This window comes from Apus apus, chromosome 4 (assembly GCF_020740795.1).
Source record: "Apus apus isolate bApuApu2 chromosome 4, bApuApu2.pri.cur, whole genome shotgun sequence".
Classification (NCBI taxonomy): domain Eukaryota; kingdom Metazoa; phylum Chordata; class Aves; order Apodiformes; family Apodidae; genus Apus; species Apus apus.
Window position 1 is genome coordinate 55260953 of NC_067285.1, and position 21321 is coordinate 55282273.

General features: G+C 36.4%; 1 protein-coding gene across 3 annotated transcripts in view; it reads right to left on the reverse strand.

Moving 5' to 3' along the window:
• The window catches only part of INPP4B (inositol polyphosphate-4-phosphatase type II B), a 346588-nt gene that overhangs the window by 125960 nt on the left and 199307 nt on the right, over positions 1-21321 (reverse strand). For all 3 annotated transcript variants that reach the window (XM_051617089.1, XM_051617087.1, XM_051617090.1), the window contains 4 exons: positions 19467-19578; positions 17028-17100; positions 11066-11213; positions 2273-2403 (listed from right to left, as the gene is read on the reverse strand). In XM_051617089.1, the coding sequence (XP_051473049.1) occupies positions 2273-2403; positions 11066-11213; positions 17028-17100; positions 19467-19578 (464 nt within the window). The remainder of the gene's footprint in view (positions 1-2272; positions 2404-11065; positions 11214-17027; positions 17101-19466; positions 19579-21321) is intronic.

Sequence of the window (21321 nt, forward strand, 5' to 3'; positions counted from 1 at the left end):
TAAGAATAGAAATATATAGTGCAGGGTTACAAGTAAATAGTCTTCCCTACAATTGTTATTACTTGTCTTCAGAATATGCACAGATCCTGCTGATCACACTAACAAGCTTTTGAATGTTAAAGTAACTTTGCACACACGTAAAATCAGGAGTTTTCTAAGTATAAACAAGTACCTTACTGGTATTATATTAGTAAGGGGGAATAAAGGGTTGTTGAAGAAATGAAATTTAGGTAGGTGCCTGAGCACTGGCCTACAAATTAACACCTCCTCATTATTTCTCATCTTTGCTACAATTTCTAGGTTGCTTTGGTTTTCTACTTTATTTTGTTTTCAGATAAATGTTCCTACTCTTTTTTATATGTGCTGTTTGTGTTCCCCTCAGTAATCTCAGGTTCCCTGGCCCACTCCCATTCTCTCCAGCCACCGTTAAGACAGATCACTTAACATCACCAACCCTTTTCAAATCCAAATGGCACGATACAGGCCTTGCAAAGTGTATGCTTTATAGGTTACACTGTGGTGGTTGTTTTTTTTAATCTCAAAAGATCATTTCACTATCTTCCTGCAAGTGATAATTATTAATGTGATCCATTCATAATACTTATTTATTGCCTTTCACATGATACTTCATGGAGTGTTTTCAAAATGCAATGGATCAGACAGCAGTCTGTCAAAATCAGAACTGGAATATTCTCATGATGCTAAACAATCTTGAATACAAGAAATTACAGTTTTGCAACAAAAATGCAAATTTTTATACACCATTTACAGTACCAGATGAGCTTTTTTCCCCCCCACACATTTAAGCAGGTCACCAACTGCTCCCAGAATGGAGTTGTAGTTAGAGACTGTTTTTTGTTCATACAGTAAAAAAAGATTTCTCTTTTCCCATGACCAAGAAGCTATCCCAGAGCAACTTAGAATGAGAAATATCATGCTCAGTCCTGCATTAGAAGATGATGGATAAACAATAAAAGTACAGTTTTAATGCCTATTTTTGAAGCGAAAGGTTTGTGTCTCACCTACTAAATACAGCAGAATAATTATAATAAAAGCAAATGTGCCCTGTTATCTATAAGAAAAAAGTAATCTGCTATGCAATTTAGTTGTAGAATGCCCCATTACTCAGCACACACACACACGAAATTATGACCTATGTAGAAAGCTAGAAATAAGAAAATACTCCAAATTCTCCCTATAAATAAATATCAGCTATTTCACATGATATAATCATAATTTATACCTCTATTTTTTTACAAATATTAAACCGTAATGTATATATTTTTCAAAAGTATTCAAGGTTGCAAAGTGATGCCTGTGTAACACAACGCCCAGTGTGACACGCTCTGCTCTGCCCACGCACACACCATGGCAGGAGTGAGGCCACAGCGGAACCGTCTCACGGCGAGACAACAGAACGAAAAAACACATGCAAGCAGTAACAGCAGCACAGTCATCAAAAACATACCCTTGAGATGGTGATTGTGAGGACTTGAACGATTTATGAACAAACAAAAGAAAGGGAATTGAAAAGAAGAAATAATTTGTTTCGCAGTCTTTTCTTGTTCTTTTTGTGACTAAGAAATATGACAGGAGGAAAAGGCCTTTTCTGCAAATTTGCCACTGATGCCGTCTTTACTTCACTGGCATGCAGACACTATGATACATTATAGTCCCTGACCACAGAACTCTGGCAAGTATTAACTGAACAAGCACTCAGTGCACATCAGACCACCAGCTCCACATGAAAAAGAGCAAGGCAGTATGTACTGCTATTTCTGCACTGAGGACAGCTTGCCCATCCTATATTAGTTCTGTGTTTTTCTGGCACGAGGTCAATGACAGCTACTACAATAAGAATACGCAGAGCATAGCTAGATGTTACTGTTATCCTGTAGATTAAATGTAACTTAAGGCAGGTTGAAGAAAAACTGACAGAACCACCTCTAAAGACTGGTTTCAATCAGCAGATGGTATTCAATACTAGCAGAGCAGTATATTCAAGAGAATGTGCAATTAAAGCTCACTTCAATTTTTTTTTTTTCCTGCTGTGTAACCATGTATATCATGTTAACTGAAAAACTGTTGAAATGCAGGGAAAAAAAACACAGATGAGAGCACCTCTTAGTATCTCAGAAATATGACTACAAATATTTTGGGTGTATATGTTTTATTTCTGCTGCATACATCAGCATTTAGTAACAATCAATCCAGTTAACTCTTAACTGCTCCAGAACAGGAGTGGCTATTTCACAGAATCACCAATTCATACCTGCATGCTTCCCAAGCTCTGCAAGAGTATCCTGGTACATGCTCAACATCTGGTCACAGTGAGCAATAACACTTTTGCGCATGTTGTCCCAGTGAGGAGCAAGTTCTCCCAGGTCTTTAAGTTCCTGATTCCTGCATCAAAAGGCAAGAAGGAGAAGGCACTGATTAACTCATTGAAATATTAACATTAATCCAAATTAATCCAATTAATCCAAAACCAGTTTGTTAGGATACATCAAAAGCAATTCCTAATTGAAATAAAAACTGTCTTCACGACTCTTGTAAAATCTGCCAATTTTAGCTGTTTTTCAGCTATACAATAATGAATGTCAAATTAGTGACTAATACAGTAATCTGTGTTCAAAACTCCTCTGGTGCAAATGCAATAGCTTGCAAACTGGAACACTGTCCTCCATGAAGGCAAGGTTTCCAGGCTTCCAAGAGCTGTGTTCACAGCAAGTAACTTTTTATGAAAAACACGACTGTAAAGATTACAAAGTTTGCTCCTTTCCAACACTCGCAGCAGAGATGTTTTGATAAACTACTCTCTGGATACTTTAATACACATCATAAACACAATTCATGCAGTGTTTCTACAAAAGTCAGTTTAACCAACACACCAACCCTCACCACATTTCTTTAGTGTTCGAAACAAAACACACAAACAAACAAACTCACCAGCCCTCTAAAAACTTAATCTTCAGCCTTACAGCTGTGTTCATCAGGTCAAAACAGCAGTGTTACAGTAACCAAACATGTCACAGAAAATCCAAAAGGAAATCCTTTAGCAAATTATCTGTTTTCCTGTACACTCTTGAGAGCTGACCCGAGCGAAATAGAGATCACACTAATTTCCTACACAAACAAGCACAGTTACAGTACACTGGCCTTTCTGTTTGTTTTCCACACTGGCAAGCTAAGTTCATCAGACCTGCTTTTAAAGACACTTAAAATAAAAGATGTCTAGTCTTCAAACACCTGGAATCACTCAGGAGAAAACTTGTGCAACATGACCAACTAGTTTTCCTCATGTTCTGCAAGGTGTCAATCAAACTGGTTTACTACAATTCTTTTCAGTCTCAAGAAAGACTTATAGAGGACAGCTCTTGTATACAGGAACATTACTGAGGAGAAACAGGAGGGGAGGGGGCAGAAATGGGGAGAGAAACACCAATAAGACTGCTGCACAGGAACACAGAGCTACACTTAATGCAACAGTTCTGACCAATAGTCAAGTCATCTTTAAATTCTTTCTTAAATAGAAAAGCCCCACACTGAGACACTGAACTTTCCCCCATCCTTATTAGCTTTGCATTACAGTGAAGAGTATAAGAATAAGCTATTTAGGCATAATTCTGCTCCTGGTTAACGTGAAAACCAAAATCAAATTGATTGCACTGGAAACAGAATTAAAGCACTTTACTTATATATGTCTTTAAAATGTAAGCAAAGATTACAATACATTAACTCATCAGGAGTCTACTAATGAGATATGATCACTTTTTTCCATTTCATTCAACCTGAAGAACAGAAGTAGATGAAACAGTTCAACTTTCCTCCATTGATACAATCTGGTAATGCTGCAGCATAAGGATCCTCAGCAGTAAGAGGACAAAACCACCATTTTCCTTGGAAGTTTTTAGCAGTTTAAAAATGAGACATTCCACTAAATGAAAATTCTCAGGGCTTCCTCCTAAGAAAAGCTCTTAAGATTTGGCAGGGGATACATTTTTGGCCCTTAATATTTATGCTGCCTTATTAACAGTTTTAGGAACAATGTTTGGACTTGGCCGAACTCCAAAACTTTACTGCTCCTCCTATACAGAAATATAGTATTCTGCAGAGATTGGAGAAGGTGGGCACATCAACACACAATATTCAAAGTTCTCCCATGAGAAACCCATGTCAGGGATCTGCTCCCCCACTTTTAAGACTGCTCCTGGTGCTGTTGGTCCCATGCTCAAGCCAAGTAATACCAGGAGTAGAAAACCCCTTATTTCAGACTAAAATACTCAACCAAAAACCAAAATTGGTTTTAACAGACTATGACTTCATTGACACCAGCAGCAACAGTAAGCTCAAATCCCACCATATTAACAGGTTTTCAAGGAATGTCAAATCCTGCTCTTACTGCTGACGACAAGCCGTGAATTTGTTTCATCTCATAAATACACATCACTAAAGTAAAATAGAGCCACTAGCATGTTATAAAAAGACACATCTTATCTTCAATGTTTTAATAAACTAAGTGTGCAATTTTACAGTAATCTATAACATATATAGCATGGGAAGTTTAAATGCTACCTTTTCTAAACTTATTTTCATTTAAAATCAGTAATATCAAAGCCATAGGTAACATGATTATATGGCATAGATGCTATTCCTCCAAAAATAGTCTTCTTGCACTTTTTTTTTTTAAAATGCAAATATATAAGTCATAGGGCTTAGATGCTATTTCTGTCTTGTGATTTCTTACTATTTGTCACTGCTGTTGTTGACTCAGTACAACTCTAAATTATGGCTGAGAAAAGAATTCTTTCCAATAATTAAGTTCTATTAACAATATTCCATAGTACGAAACTTGATTATCATTATTGTGGAGGGCTTCTCTCCAAAGTAAACAGATTGAAAAAACATAGTATTTTTCAAATTGTGAAGTTTATAATTCATACTAATACACACAATAGCCTTAAAAATATCTTTAACTTGTTTTAATAATACTACAATACTTATACCAGAACTTATTTCACTAAAGAGCTTTGAAAACACTTCAATCAGTAATCATGTCTAACAATTGTGCTATAAAAAATGTTAATATTTATAATATAAATTGGTTCTGCAAAGGGCAAATCTGATACAGATTTACTTTCAACACAGCCATGGAATGTTGAATAGCTTGTCAACAGTGCTGTAAGATCAGAGCAAACTCAGTATCATTTAAAATAGGGCTATTTATCATCTTGTTCCCCCACTCCAAATCCCCTCTCCCAGTCTTTTCCAGGTAATTGCACTTATAACCATGACAGATCCTGTGTTCAACATCAACTTCACCCTCCTTACAGAATCAAATCCAAGCTTTGTCTACTTCTTGCTGTCTAGCTCCTCCAGCTGCCTTGTGGAGGTTTTTCTGTCAATGCGCAATGGTGACTTCCACCTAGGAATGTTTCTCAACTTCCATTGTCTCTTGCCTCGATTAGTTACTTCCCTGGTGGCCTTGACATAATCTTGCCCCATTTGCATCTAACCAGAATGTGGATGTAAATAGTCTCTTTCCTCCTCCTCCACTTCAAACATTAGCTAAATATTTTATTTTTAAACTTTCAAATCCATTATTTCTCTTAGTAGACTAATTATGCTAGCTTTCACTGAGCATTTCACACTGGTTGGAAGTAGTTCCCCATCAAAAAAATTGAAATCCACCTGCTACCTTTTCTTCAAAACTCTAAAGGAAGTTTATCTAAAGGAGAGATAATTAAGAGGACATGTGAAAAAAAAAGCACATAAACCACAAATACTTAATGTGGACAAAATAGTAACTTTGGATTCATTCGGCTTCAAAAATCCTGTGATGAAATTCGCAGTGAAGCAAACATGACAAATTCAAAACAAAAAAAAAGGAAGTGCTTTTTGCCCCACTGAGCAAAGTTACCTTCCAAATACACTTTCACAAAACACAAGAAGCAAAGGGCTTAGCAGGATTCAGAGCAAGATGAGACATTCTGCAGATTATATTTGCAGAGGTTTTATAATATTATAAAGGCAACACATTTCTGAACATTTATCCAACAGGATCTTTAGAGTTAATATACACTATAAGCTTTGGGGCATGACTCAATCACTCATAAGTAAAGGAAACCTAGAAGCTTCCTTCTAAGGAAGGAAGCAAAGGAATTATTTTTCCTAAAAAAAATTACTTTAAAGTGCACATTTATGGATAGCCGTTTAATTTTTTTTTTTTTTGGTAGAAAATAAGCAGATAATTATTTTTTTTTTTTTACTAAAAGTTGTAATCCTGTGATATATAACCCACCAAAACAATGCAACAGTCTCTCCAGAAACAAAAGAATCATAGTCTTTTGACTATATTGTTTCTAAAACAGATAAATAACTACCAAGGCGGATTTAATCCCTCCTAGGGAAGGTACCGCAAAAATGAAGAAAAGGATATTTTTCTTTCTTTCCTAATAATTTTCATTTAGAAGCTCTTGAAAGCAGTTGCCATTTTTCTCTTCTTACAGGGTTTCTCAACATTATTTCAGGTTCTAAAAACTAAAATGTAGTTTAAAACAAACAAACAAAAACAATCAAAGAAACTACCCCAAAAAACCAAGCCACCAAACACATTACAAATATTTTAAAACCTGTTTCTGCTGTGTACATGTGGAGAATATACTGGGATTTGCAAAGGCCTGAGAATATTTTATACCGTTCCTGAGAGCTTGTTTTATCAAGTTCCTTTTGCATTTCTATCCACCACCATCCCCTTTTTATTATCTAAATGTGTTGATAATATATAAGCTAAGTAAACACATTTCTTCCTGCCTTAATTCCCTTCCTTGAATATTTTATTACTTGGGTTTATCTCTGAAAGACTCAAGATCTTCAAACAGCATGATCATTTGAGGTTAATTCTGTGATTCACATTTAATAGCAGAGGATAATTCTGCATCACGTGATTACAAAGAATCTCAAATTCAGTAATACTCAGAATGGCATGTGTGGAATTTACACTGTAATCCTAAATTACGTTTTAGGAACAAGCAATAACGCATAGAATTGTTAGGTGTTGTTTTGCTTGGTTGTTTTTTTTAACTTTACTGTTTTATCAGGAAACACTGGAATCATCTTAAGACAATGTTGCTTCAGCTCTATGATATCAGCAAAAACCAGTTTACTTTCATAGTTTAAAACTTCATTTCTTTCAACTTGGAATCGTATATGTGTCAAGATTAATCACATTATTAATTGCATGATTACTCAAGCATTTAAACATTTGTATGGGTTTCTGTGGGTTTCTGGTGCCTCATTCAAATTGAACAGTGAGGATCTTTATGACATGAGCAACACAATAAAACCATACAAAGCTTTTTTAATCACCTTAATGCCTTAACATCTTTAATTTATATTCTCTGCAACTTCACTGACATGAACTGACAAAATTACACCCAACTTACTGCTGTTAGAACCACAGATAAGCACTGGTAAGTGCAAAATCTCTAGCTAACAACATAAAAATTCAAATGCCTTTGTGATGACAGAATGAGTCTTAAAATAATCATAATCTTGAGAAAAAGATTAGTGTTCAGACATTGCAATATATTTTATCGCTTAGTTTATAAATTTTGGGGTTTTAAACTGATCATGTTTGAGGAGGGCAACTGTCTAAACACCACTCACAAAAATTCAAGTTACACTTACATTCATATACTTCTATTCCTCTATGCAGTAACTGATGGAGAACAACAAGAGAGGTATTGCATCCTTTTTGATACACAATGGGGTAAATACTGCAGAGGCATGAATTTCAGCTCCACTTTGCATGTGAAAAAATTACTTATTTGAACATCTGTGCTAGGTAGCTATTTGAAGGTAAGGATTTAAAAGTCTTTAAGTGTACAGCATAGTAACACAGTCCCTGTCTAAATGTGGTTGGTTCAAAAAGCTTTAAAAGTCAAGATAAGTTTAGTCAGAATAACTTTTTTTAAGCTGTTAGCTCGTATCAATACAATGTTTTTGCAGTGAAATTGCTGAAAAATAAGTTGTGTAAAAAAGGTCTGGAAAAAAAATCGATCCTCCCAACAGATGACATTTCTGTCTCCATTTCTCTATCCAAGTGGCATATTGAAAGGCAGTAGAAAAAAAAATGCATCTTCCAGAATATGTGAACTTTGCCCTCATTTTGTAATGTTACAAGAAAGAATCAAAAAACAGACAGCACAGATTTGCACAAGAAAAGGCTACAAGGAAGAAAAGACAGGTTATAGCTGGAGGCATTTCCCTTCTGAGGGGAACAGAGGGTCCAATATGCCAGACAGACCCTCTTCCTGGGGATGTCTGCTGCCTCCCTGGGACCTGGGTTAAGGACATCACCAGGAAATTTTCAAGCCTGGTGCAGCCCTTGGACTATTGCCCACTTCTGATCTTCCATGTGGACGGTGATGAAGTTGCAACACATAGTCCAAGTTTCAGAGCCTTGGTGATGGAACCTGGAAAACAGGTTATTTTTTCCTCTCTCTTTTGAGTAGCAGGCAGTGACATTGGAAGAAACAGACAGATCCAGTCTATGAATACAAAATCTTTCTTACAATCATTAGGTTTGAAAAACTACTCAGCTAATCTTGCATGATAGATGCAAAATATCTGGAAAAGAGTTGTGTAAAAAAAAAAATTAAAACAGCGGAAAGGATTTGCTGGCAAACCTCGAGGAAAAAACAGAAATAATTTCTTAAGAAATAACAGCAAAGTAGACTGTATGGCCCTTCTTAGAACAATAAAAATTACCGTATAGCTCCTATTAAAACTTCTTCCAAGGAGGCTTGAAGAATAAAATCTTTAATGCATGCATATCTTTCATGCTGAAAAACAAAGTTAAACAACCTTAGAGATTACATATTTTGGAGTATCATGTCAGTAAATTTTTAAATCTGGTTAACAGCGAACACTGTAGTTTTACCAAAATATAAACAATCTTAAGGTTATGAGAAAAGGGAATCTAAGTGACCATTTAAAATACAATAATGAGTGGGATTAATACTTCAGTATTTTTTATAGGTCATTGCTTCAGACCTATCTATACTGAAGTCACATCAGGAATAATGTGAAACAGCCAGACAATAAATGGTCTCTGAGACAAAAATACTTATTCTTTTATACTACCTTGGAGAAAAAGATGCAGACAACTATACTTCAGAAGATAAAAGCCTCAAGATGGTGTAAGTTTTGTACAGGTTCAAGAACTAACACAGAAATATCCTCCTAATACAATTTTATTGATTTAGAAACCTACAGAGTCCACAAAAGCACACATTTTTCCAATTATTTCAAAAAGCAAAGCCCATACAAAGTTGAGGCTCCGACCTACACACTTATAATCATAAGTGACATAGACACCCCTATTCTTACCATGTGCTAGGATTCTACCAAAAGCTGGTGCTCCCCTTGGTTGATGTTACCTCCTTCCCGGGACTGATACCATCACTTTGTCTCCCTGTCATACCCACACATTCTACTAGGCTTGAAGAGCTAACCACACATTGATAGCCAGGAAAATCAGAATCACTTGCCTCAATTTTTGATCAACTTTTAATTATGTTTCTTCCTCCAAGCTTTTCTTTATTTTCATGAGTACTGAATAAACATTAAAAAAAACCAAGCCATGGTGATTCTTCACTATGACTTTATCCAAAGAGGTGAATGCTATAATACAAAATATAACCAAGCACTATCACTTGCATTATGCCTTCAGAGAGAACAATGCAATAGTAGTAAAAGTGTTTAAAGTAATTCACTAGCATTTAAAAGGCATTTACTCATGAGGCAAATGAAAATCTGGGAAGTGGATAAAATATGCAAGTCAGCATAATCTATTTTTATATTACTTACTAAAAAAAAATCCTTACACATTAGTATTGTCAAACAACATCAGGCCATAAATGGCAAAACACACTATTACATGAATAAAGTATTATAACAATTCATATGATTTTTATAACCCATCATCACCATGCATAAGTATGTATCAGTCCATTTACTTTATTAAAAGCAAGATCTTGGTCTCCCACATGCTGTTCTATTGGCATAAAAAGATCACACATAGCAGCAGTTGGGTGGATAAAAAAAGGAAAGAAGCTCATATTTCAGGACAAACAACCACTGTAAATAACCAGAGTCAAACCCCTCCGATGGAGTTGCCTGAAAGTGCAAAGGATAGCTTTGAGATGCAGCACTAGCTGTCAGTGTTATACATGACGCCAGAGGCCCCCCTATGTGTGAGGCACCTTTCATGAGGCAATATCTTCTACTACACCATCCATTGTAATTGGAAAAAGAAGGTATGCTTCCAGGCAAGCACTGGACTGCTTAAAACATTGCTTGTTTTTGCAGGTGTACCAGCACAGCTTACAAGTACTCAAGAACAGGTTGCTACTTTAGTTGCTGCAGTTTGAATTTGGACATACAAGGGATTTGGGGAAACTTGTGTTCCTTACCCTCTTTTTTTCCCAGACCATACATATTGTAATGATCCTCAGATGATCCTTCCAGTTACAAGGCCAAACATGAACAAATGTTTTCAACTTATATTATTTTGGTATCCTTTTCTTATGTCAATTAATTCACACTAGTTAGAAGACTGTAATTTATATTCTCATCGCTCCTTTATTAACTATAAACATGTCATTTAACATTGCTTGCATAATGTTTGCCTGTGACATTAGAACTGCCTAGACACAAAGTCAAAAACACTACAATGTTTTTCACCCCCTGGTCATATGTAGTTTCTTTATAAAATGTTAACTTTTCAGAATATTTAGATTTTCATGCTTACATATTTGAAGTCATGACCACACTCTAGCACAGTTCATTACTCAGAACTTATGAAGCCAATGGAGTACTAAAAATTCTGAGCAATCAATTCAGTTGTTCAGTTACAGCTGTAAATTCATAGAAGCCAAAAAAATAAATCATTGTTTTGCCTATTTCATACTACAAATTAATATTTTATCTCATCACTTACATTATTCCAACTCAGAAAAATAAAATATAGTATTTACTATTGTTGTGACTTCTTCCTTACCTTCTCATGTCCTCCTTTATGTGCAGATTTATCAGTTCTTTAGGAACATGGAAAGAGAGGGTGGTCTCAGCCATCTGTTCCCGGATTCGCATCCACTTGTTGTCAGAAGTAGGGAATCTATATAACTTACAAATTGGGTTTTTTAACACTGCAGAAAGGAAAAATTATATCATTGCTTTACTGTGGTTACATGCCTCTTTGATAATTTATGACAACAATTTCATCCAAAAATAATACGTTATTTCCCCCCTTGCTTCCAGAATTAATTTCAGAACCATTAAAAATCTATTAAAAGCATTAAATTTTCATTTAATTTATTATAGCAGCATGTGGAGGACAAAGTATTACTAGGACAGTAGATAAATCACATTTTACCCTCACAGTAGGTATCCTGTGAAGTTAGCATTGCAGTGCAGTGAGAACGTAAATTATGCTCTCTGTTCTTACACTTAAGATACAGTTAGGAAAAATGGAATGCACAAATAAACAATGAACTCACAAACAATGCCATCGCTCACCATCTGCTAGAATCACTCATGTTGCCCATACACTGCATAGGACAATCAAAGCATGCCTCAGAATTTCACTGTATCTGATCATCTTCTCCATGATATACACACACGGAAACCATTAACAAAAATAGATGATGCACATTTACATTAAAGGAAACTTGACCATTCATATGGTGAAGAGGATGTTGTTTTCGAGTCAGCTTGATGACTGACATGGCCAAGAGACTGTCATTACATGAAAATAAATATAATAATTCTGTCGATATTTTACACACTTCTCAGATAACTATTGTTGTTTGTCATAGGAAAATTAGATTATTTGGTGTCTTGAAAGGTTATGCTTAAAATCCACCATGTTTTTATCTTAAAGCTCTCCTGGCTATTTTTCCATTCAGATGTTATAGTGATGCTCTATAATAAAGGTGGGCAATTTATATTACACTGATAAACGTACTTGGAGACAAATGAACATCATTTAACACACACATCCACTGCTTCCTAACTCAGAATGACTTTGGACAGCCATCCAAATTCTCCAACAATGCTTTTGTATCATTATTCTGGAAAAAGCTGCCTTAGAGCAGGCCGCCATTGATCTGCCACTGAATGGTCTATAACTCAAAGGAATGCATTTCCCATGCACTCTGCAAGGAAACTGCTGCTGTCAAAACAACATCTACTAATAGAAATTTCAGCTTCACAACTCACTGCCACCATTATTGCCTATGGAGGCTGATCTATAGAGAATGAAAAACAAAGATCAAGTTACTGAAGATACACAGTCCATCTAAGCAAATTGGGTTTTAACAGAAGTTCTTCAGGAAAGGCCTAAAACAAGACCACAGGTTCAAAGATAACTAATAAAATGGCTGTTAGCAACTCAGAAAGAAAGGAATGTTGTAAATAAAGTAACTGCAGATATATTGCTTTTTGTTCCCATCACTCTACCAACATTTCTAATCATTAACCTGGAAACACGGAGCCTTCTTAGAATAATTTTGCCTTTATTAGTGATTTTACTTACAAAAATTAAATTCTGACCTACTGTTATGAAATAATCCTAATAGAAGATTGTTAGCTATGGTATATGAATAACAGCAACTTTTGTTTACTCAGAACACCCAAAATACCTCAATTTCCAAGCATCTTTACACACATTTTGCAGCTTCAGAATCCTTATCACACAGTCTTAAGTTTTGTCCACTACAAAAAATAGCATTTCCAATCCCTGTGGCTATGATCAACTTACTTCAAGTGCACTTTATTATATTACTTAATTAAAACATATACTGTCATAGCTTCCTATTTTCCTCCTCTTTTGTTGAGACTCTTCTAATTAACAAAATCAGTTTTGTCAATAATATTGAAGGCCTCTGTCAGTCCACTAAGCAGACACATGACACCAATCATCTTCCATTAACAAGACAGAGAATGACAACCTTCAGGTGTGAGGGAGAGCCCAAGAAAATAAGGGCTAATTCAGATTAACCCTTACACAGAAACTTGCCAAACAGATTATAATTGTGTGTTGTTTTAGGGATTTTTTGTTTGGAAAGTTTCTTGATATGTTTTAGTTTTTTGCAGTGCCTCCTGTTCAAGAGGAAGCAGGCCACTACTTTTCACCAGGACATTTCAAATTACAATGCCTCAGACACCAAAGGCTCTTTTCTCTGTTTTACCTATTTATATCTACTTTGTAAGAAGTTATCAAAGGATGTTTTTCTAAGAACAACACTTACTTTTGCAGTCAGAATCTATTACATTCAAAACCTCTCATCTGTCTGTGAAAACCTTATGCAGCTCCACAAGCTATTCCCTCCAGTCTCCCTACTATCATCATCATCACCACGATCACACAGACAAAAACATAACTAAAGAAAAGACAAACAGCAGGATTGCAGCATGATGGAGAGGGAGACCAGGAATCATTTTGGAAATGTGGATCCAAAGTCGTGACTTTTATAATTGTTAGAAATACTGACCCACTCCTCAGGTACTACTTCTAAGTCTGAATTTTCAGAGAGGGATAATCTCAAGTGTGTTGCAAGTTTTAAAAAATGGCAAAAACATTTCTTCAGTGGTTTATGAAGAAAATTTCATTTAAAACTCAGGAAAGAGCCTGGGAGTTCTTGTTTTCACAAGGAATCCAAATAATTCCCATTTATAGCATTGCTAACGCTTGAGATTGGTAAGAAAAGCTGCACAATACTTGATGATTTTCTCATAAATAGAACTAATGAAGTCATGTGATTCCATCAAAATCTCAGATGTATTTTCTTTTCAAATTACAACAATAATTGCTTTCTAATGTTATTACGTCAAGTTCTCTAAAGAAGAAATTCAGAATGCATGTAAAACCACACAGACAGTAAGAATAGCAAGACTAGATTTGGCTTTTATAAAAAGTAGTTATTAAAATGAGCATAAGTGTCAGAAAGGTAATCCTTCCTGCATTTAGACAGTGATCATGAAAGACACTGAAAAAAAAAAAATCCAGATGAACTGCTGTGGTTAAAAAGAGGCAAAACTATTTAAAATTCTTGCTCTATAGTGTGAAACTGAAAAGCAAGTCATCTATTTTACCATCCATAATTTTGGACATTCTCATTTTTAAATTTCAAGTCCTCTGTGCTTTTTATTCCGTGTAAAACCCTTCACATCCAAACGACTGGCAAACTCTCCAGTGTCACAAAGAAATAACTGAATTTTGAGATACACAAATTCAGACTCTTGGGGTATAAATAGAATAGTGATAAGCCTCACTGAAATATGATACTAATTCCATCCACTCAATAATGCCTCATAACTCACTTGAGGGCTGCAAGTTCTGTATATTAAGATGCCTATGTGCATCTATGCCTACAGGCCTAAAGATTCACATAAGGTTATTTTTTCAGTTTCATAGTTTTAAGTGCTTGATAAACACATGAGATGGAAAGAATCAGAAATCTTTACAATATACACGTGTACTAAATACATATACATATGTAATGTATATACTGTGCTGTAGATAAGTTATGTACACAGTATGGAAAGCAGTAAAGGCAATTGTCAATGTTATCAGGTTGCCTGTAATATACTTCAACCCCATTACTGATGCTGTTCCTTTCCCTTCAGTCTTTATTTTTTTATTGCCTTTAATTTTGCCACACTGAAATTTGTATGGCTTAAACAGGTAATTTTCCAAAATTTTCAGTTAACACAGTCCAGGTACACAGAATGAGGGCAGAAATCTGCAACAGACAGTGTGTGCTTTATAGCACTGAATTATGACAGTACACCTTTCACAGAGATGTGCATATTACCATATCCATGGCAATCCACCCAGATCTGACAATGACCTAAGCCTTGGGAAAGAAATCTCAGCATGTAAAAACTCAAAACTTGAACTTAACATCTCATACACATACCTTTACTGAAAATTCATCATTCCCAGCTTTTAGTACCAACAAAACCATGCACATGTCATTTGTTCAGAGTAGATGAATACATTTTTGGGCAGAGCTAGTGTGTGATACAATACACTGAAAGGGAGCATTGTCACCCATATGAGAAAGCCAGTCTCCAGGCAATACGAAGAGTTTTGATCCACATGAAGCCCAGTCATCGAGGCATGCTGGGGAAGAAGTCTAACTGGAAGGGCAAAGAGGCTGAGAGTATAAAAGGAGAGCTAAAATTCCTAAGAAATTGGAAATTCAACAAAAAGAGTGGGACTGACAAAACCTGGAACTGGTGCCAGATGTCAGCAGGGAAGTGAAGGCAATGCTGCGGTATGAAGAGGAAGTGACAAGTACAGGAAACAGACTGAAGAATAAGTATTTATTAGAACAAACTTCCTATGACTGAAAACTCTTTCCAATATCCTGCCTGTTGTCGCTACTTATGTATGCATCTGCAGTTCTGCTCTTCCCAAAAACAAAAAATGGCAAAAAAATCCTCCATTGTATGTTTGATGTTATAAATCCCAGTGATATTGGGTAGGCTGGGGGTTTGGGGTTGATGTTGCATATTTGTACATGAGAGAAATGCTAAGTGATGTCTAGATATACTGTAGAATCACATGCAAATACGAAAAAGTGATTTAAACTTCATTATTCATAAAACTGACACCTGCTTTGGAAGTTCCAACAGTTCCAACAAAGCACATTCCCCAAACTACAGCATTTCCTCATGCAAAAAAAAAAAAAAACCCACAACAAAAAATCCCAATCAAACCCACCCAATGGAGGCAACCAATTGAAAAAAAAATTTATTTGAACAGAAACATCATTTCTGTAAGATCCATTTATCTGGATGACATACAGAATCGAAGAGTGGCTGCACTGAGCTAGATTAAATTGTTCAACTGGCTCTGTATCTTGTCTCCAGGGTAAATAAATACCTAGAGAGATGCAAGATATTCTGTCTCCAACTATTTTCAGTTCTGGAATTTCCAGAGCCACACGTAGCCCCTGTGCATTTAGTAATTCTCAATGCAATTCTTTTCCACAAACATTATCTAGTGTCACATTGGAACAGTGAAAAGTAATGGTATTTCTAAAGAAATTTTGTTCCCCTGCTTCTCATATAGTCTCAACAAATGACAGAAAAAAATATATAAATTACAGCATTCATAAATACAGGGAAAAACCTTTTTTTTTTTGAGGTTTCTAGCACCTCCTTCAGACCACAAAGCTACTCTAATAACTCTCCTGTCCTATCAGTGAAGTAATACAAAAACGTTTCATAAAGGTTTTAAAAGGTTTCAAAACTTCAGAAACATTTCAACTGTATGCAGCAAATACACAGAATTCTTGACAGTACTGTGGTTTCAGATGATCCTTATAACTTATTTGTGACATTGTTACAGCAGAGTAGTGGAGATTCAGAAACTTGGGCTAATAAAACCTATACAGTGCAGCATATCAGCATGTAATATTTCTCGGTATAATGAAAGTGAAATAGATCTATTCAACACCATACACTCAAGCTCAGAGTTGACCCAGAATTGAGAATGCCTTGCCAACAGCTTCCTTCATTTTAGAACATATAGCTTCCAGATCATAATTGAAATGGTCACGTCATCACCTGTGAGAGAGATTAATTCTCTAGGGTATACGGCTGCAAATAAGGCATAATTACTTTAACGGAATGTCACACAATGACATGACAGAAACTTAGTAAGGTTAATTCCATGCCCACTGAAGTCACTGACAGAATTTAAAATCATTGAACCGTAAAGATGTAGGAATGGGAGGCGTCAGCACTGCTTGAGAAAGCATAATTGACATGTTGGAAAGATTTCCTCGTGTTTCTCAGTAAAATGATACTATCAATATGTAAAAAACACTGAAATAACAAACTTAAACATTTGTGCATTGTTTGAAGAGCCTTAGTGAAATCTTTGTGATATATCCAGGATCTGATACAGCATTGCAACAGTCATCTCTTATGGGTGTCAGAATACTTACCCGCATTTAACGAAGGCAAGTTGTCTTTGCCACTTAGGCCTTCAGTGGCTGTGCACTCATGAACCAACGCGCACTGCAAAAGAAATGTGACCACAAACGTAACACATTCAGGTATTACAAGGAAATTCATAGCGGTTGAAAAATGGCAGACTGAAATAATATAACATTCCAACTTTAATTATAATTCACATTTTTATCTTTGTACTTCTGTTCAAATATACTGTAACACAATCAGAATTATAGCAGTGAAAATGGCAAAACATGATCACTTATTCCATAATAAAACAGATTTCTTACCAACAGAGTGGCAGGAGATAAAACAATGTTTGACAAGTTCTCTGCTTTCAGAGAGGATTCCTTTGACAAGGCAGTTTTCATACTCACAGTGTCAGCAAAGTAGTCCATGAATTTTTAAACAAGGAAAAAGCAGGAACCACAAAAAGTCTGTAAAAATGTGCTTGCAGCTTGTGATTGAAGGAATTTGTTTACACGTGAACTGCAAGATTTCTCTGATAAGATTAGGGTATAAAAAGTTTATGGAAAAATCAACAGGTATAAACGTATGTTAAATGCACTAGGATGTATATTAATGTTTTTCCTCCCTGCAGTCAGAAAAAAACCCCAACAAAACAGCTTCCAAAGGTGATAGAGTCTGTTCCCAGGGCTTCCCCAGTTTATACATGTTCTGTTGCACAGCCCACAGCAAAGAGCAAGACATGATGTACTCTCTCCCGGTTGATGACTCAGATTGAATTTATATATCACTTTAGTCTTCCATGAGGGATTGATTCCCTGCATGTAGTTTCTCTAATGAGTTAGCAAATGTAATTAAGAACTTGTTTCTTTGAAGTAATTCAGTAAATCTACATTTTCACAATTGCATCTTCACTATGAACACGTAAACTAAGACTCTGTGATGCAACACCAAGATGCAACTAATCCATAAAAACTAAGAATTCCTTTAAAGACCACAGAAAACATTGTTACAGGGTTAGTCTTTCTTGATAAGTATTAGAAACTCCTAGAAAGATGCTAGTGAAGCCTTCTGGCTTCCCCAAGCTAGACACAGCTTATTAATTACATCTCAAATAACTGTGAGAAGTCTTGTTCCACATTTTAAAATGGAATAAAAACAAAATGAAAAAGAAGGCTGAAAAAACAAGTCACGTTGTATATCTTGTGGAAATTTTATAGTACAAAACTGGAAAGATTTCCCAGCATTTGTTGGCTTTGTCAGAACTGGTCCCACTGGTGCAGTGTTTTAAAAGTGTGTTGAAGTCCTTTGAAAAGAATGATGAAAAAAGAAGAGTAAAATCTCTCCTCAGTGGTTGGCCCAAAAGCGGAATGTTTTGGCTGAGCAGAAAAGATATGCAGAATTACGCCCTCTTCTCCAAAAATACATTCTTATATGTTACTTTTAAATTAAAAAAAAAAAATGCAGTATTTTAAATTCCCTGTAGCATTATCTGAAGTTGTTTGCTGTGGCTTTTTTCCATAAAGTGCAGAAGATATTATCGTATATACCAGTACACCATAGTATTAGGGCTGTAAAAATTCTGTCAGTAAGAATGGGGCAGCAGAGCAGAGATACCAGGAGGAGGCAACTTCACACAGGTACTTCAGTTGCTATCAGTCAGGGATCCAGCTAAACAAACCTTTTTAGTAACTGCAGGTCATTCAAACCCTGATTTCTTCACTCTGAGCAGTCATTTCTGAATCCATCCCAAGCTCAAACCTACCATAATCATAGAGACAGCCCATCTGTTCCACTTTCCCTCCTTTGGTTCTCCATTTCTCTCAAATCCACTTCCCCCATATCACCTCCAGTCTCTGCCACTTTTACCTGCAACAACTTGCCTACTTAAGAGTATTTTGCTCCTTCTGAGCTTCTTTGTCCTTCCTCTCATCCCTCCTGTTGATTTTCCCCACCACAGTGCGCTCCCATGAAATGCAGCTGGACCTGCCTTTTTGCAAGGGGATTCACCTCTTCTTTGGCTTGCCTGTCATTCCTTCCAGGCTTTCAGTATTGTGGGCAGACGTTGCACATAAAAATCCACATGAATAGGATTTCAAGGGCAGAAAACAGAGGCACCATACAAGGGAAAATGAAGTCAGATTTTATGGCATCTCTATACACAGGTTTTGGTGGTTTTGTTTTGTTGTTGTTTTTTTTTATCAGAAGTGATTAAATATGGTCAGTTGAAGTCAAAATCAGTTCCTTTTTTCCTAAAGAAGGGCAGGGACTTGGAAACCAAGAACAGAGTATTACCTTGTACATTTTCATGAAAAACAATTTTTAGTTTAGGGAGATTAAATGTAGAAAGCACTTGATTCCAGAATTTTTTAATTAAATCCTTAACCCAATTTGGAATTAGTAATTTAGACATTTGGTACAGCTGATCATTCTAATTAACTTTGTGCCAAGAAGTGAGTTTCTACCTTTTGATCCTGGGCATCAGTTGCAATGTGGTCTGTTTCCCCCTCCTCTAGCTCTCCCATCTTCACAAGATTAACTTCAATGGTACCAACTGCCTTTCCACCATCAGAAGTCCTGGAAAAAAACATCATGACATTGAGTTACCTGCAGCATCACACAGCAATCTTAACTGCTTTGTTTCCTAACAAAATCTGCAAAGAAAGGACATGCTCAGTATATTAATAAACCTCCTGCTGAACCAAAATAATGAAACTAATTTCAATATCACTTTTCCTTTTGCAGTCCCTCAACAGTGTAATTATTCAGAATAAGTCCAATTTCTTTAACTATATGGGAGAAGATAATATAGTTCCAGGTGAATTCTTTTATTATAATTTCTGCACACAGTTTACTTCTAATCAGGCAAAAATAAATAGCAATTCAGATTTGTATCTGCAAACAAAGAGTTTTGCTCACTACCTTTTGGAATAAGCAAGAGTTTTAAACTCCAAATGGATACTAAAAGTTTTTAAGGTTTCACTAGTAGCAAAACACCAAGATTAACGGCACAGTCTGTCTCCTCTGGCTTAACCTGAACAGTTGAATTTTAGGAAAGGAAGGAAAGAAGAATAACAACTCAGTTAAAAAAAAAGTTAATATGTTAAAAAGTTAATAGTGTTAATAATGGAGAACACCACTTGTGACCAGCCACCAGCTGGATTTAACTTCATTCACCACAACTCTTGGGCCTGGCCATCCTGCCAGATTTTTACCCAGCAAAGCAGACACCAGTCCAAGCCACGAGCAGCCAGTTTCTCCAAGAGAACACTGTGGGAAGTTGTGTCAAAGGCTTTAATAAAGTTTAGGTAGACAACATCCACAGCCTTTCCCTCATCTACTAAGTGGGTCACCTTGTCAAAGAAGGAGATAAGGTTAGCTAAGCTGGACCTGCCTTTCATAAACTGATGCTGACTGGGCCTGATTGTCTGGTTGTCCTGTACATGCCACGTGATAGCACTCAGTATTACCTGCTCCATAACCTTCTCTGGCAGCAAGGTCAGACTGACAGGCCTGGAGTTCCCCAGGTCCTCCTTTTGGCCCTCCTTGTAGATGGGCATCACTTCTCAGCACAGACACCCTTCTAGAACTCCTCATATTATGGCAGTAAAGAAAGGAACAATCTCCCAAAGCCCCTTTTCCTCATTTCACCAACCAGCAGAGAGACTGCCATCCCAGCATCAACCCGCCAGCACAGCCACCACCAGGGTGCTACAGGGAGGTGTAGCAAGGCCAATTCCCGCCGTCCCTCAGGCACTGGGAAGCCCCGAGTGGCACGTGGCGCCAATCGCCTCCCACTCCCAGGCAGGGTGGGACCAGCTCAGCGCTGCCCTGCTGCCCTCCTTCTGCCGTGCACTGGCTCTCCCAGAGTGCTTGATCACACCCCAGGCAGGAGAGCCCCATCTTTGCCTGCATCTCCCACCATTTTATATAATCTGCACTTCCGTGTGCAGCATAAGGCCTTAATTAACTGAGAGTACACCAGCTCTTTGCACTGACTAAAGTTAAGCACATACATTAGTCTTCTCAGGCACAGATACTTATTTATCACACTAACCCAAAACTTTCATATTTTTTTTTTACAGTGGAGTCTCAAAATATAGCTATCCTCAAGCTTCCAATTTAAATAATTACTGTGGTTGCAAACCATTATGCTTTAATAGGCAACTCAGTAGAATGAACTCATAATTATACAAATTAAACATATTCTAATATAAAACCTTGAAAAATACATAATTGTTCATCTATCAAATGTCACTAGTTCATTTGCTCTAAGCCAAATTAGTTAGTGACAATAAAATAAAATAAAAAATGAACCAA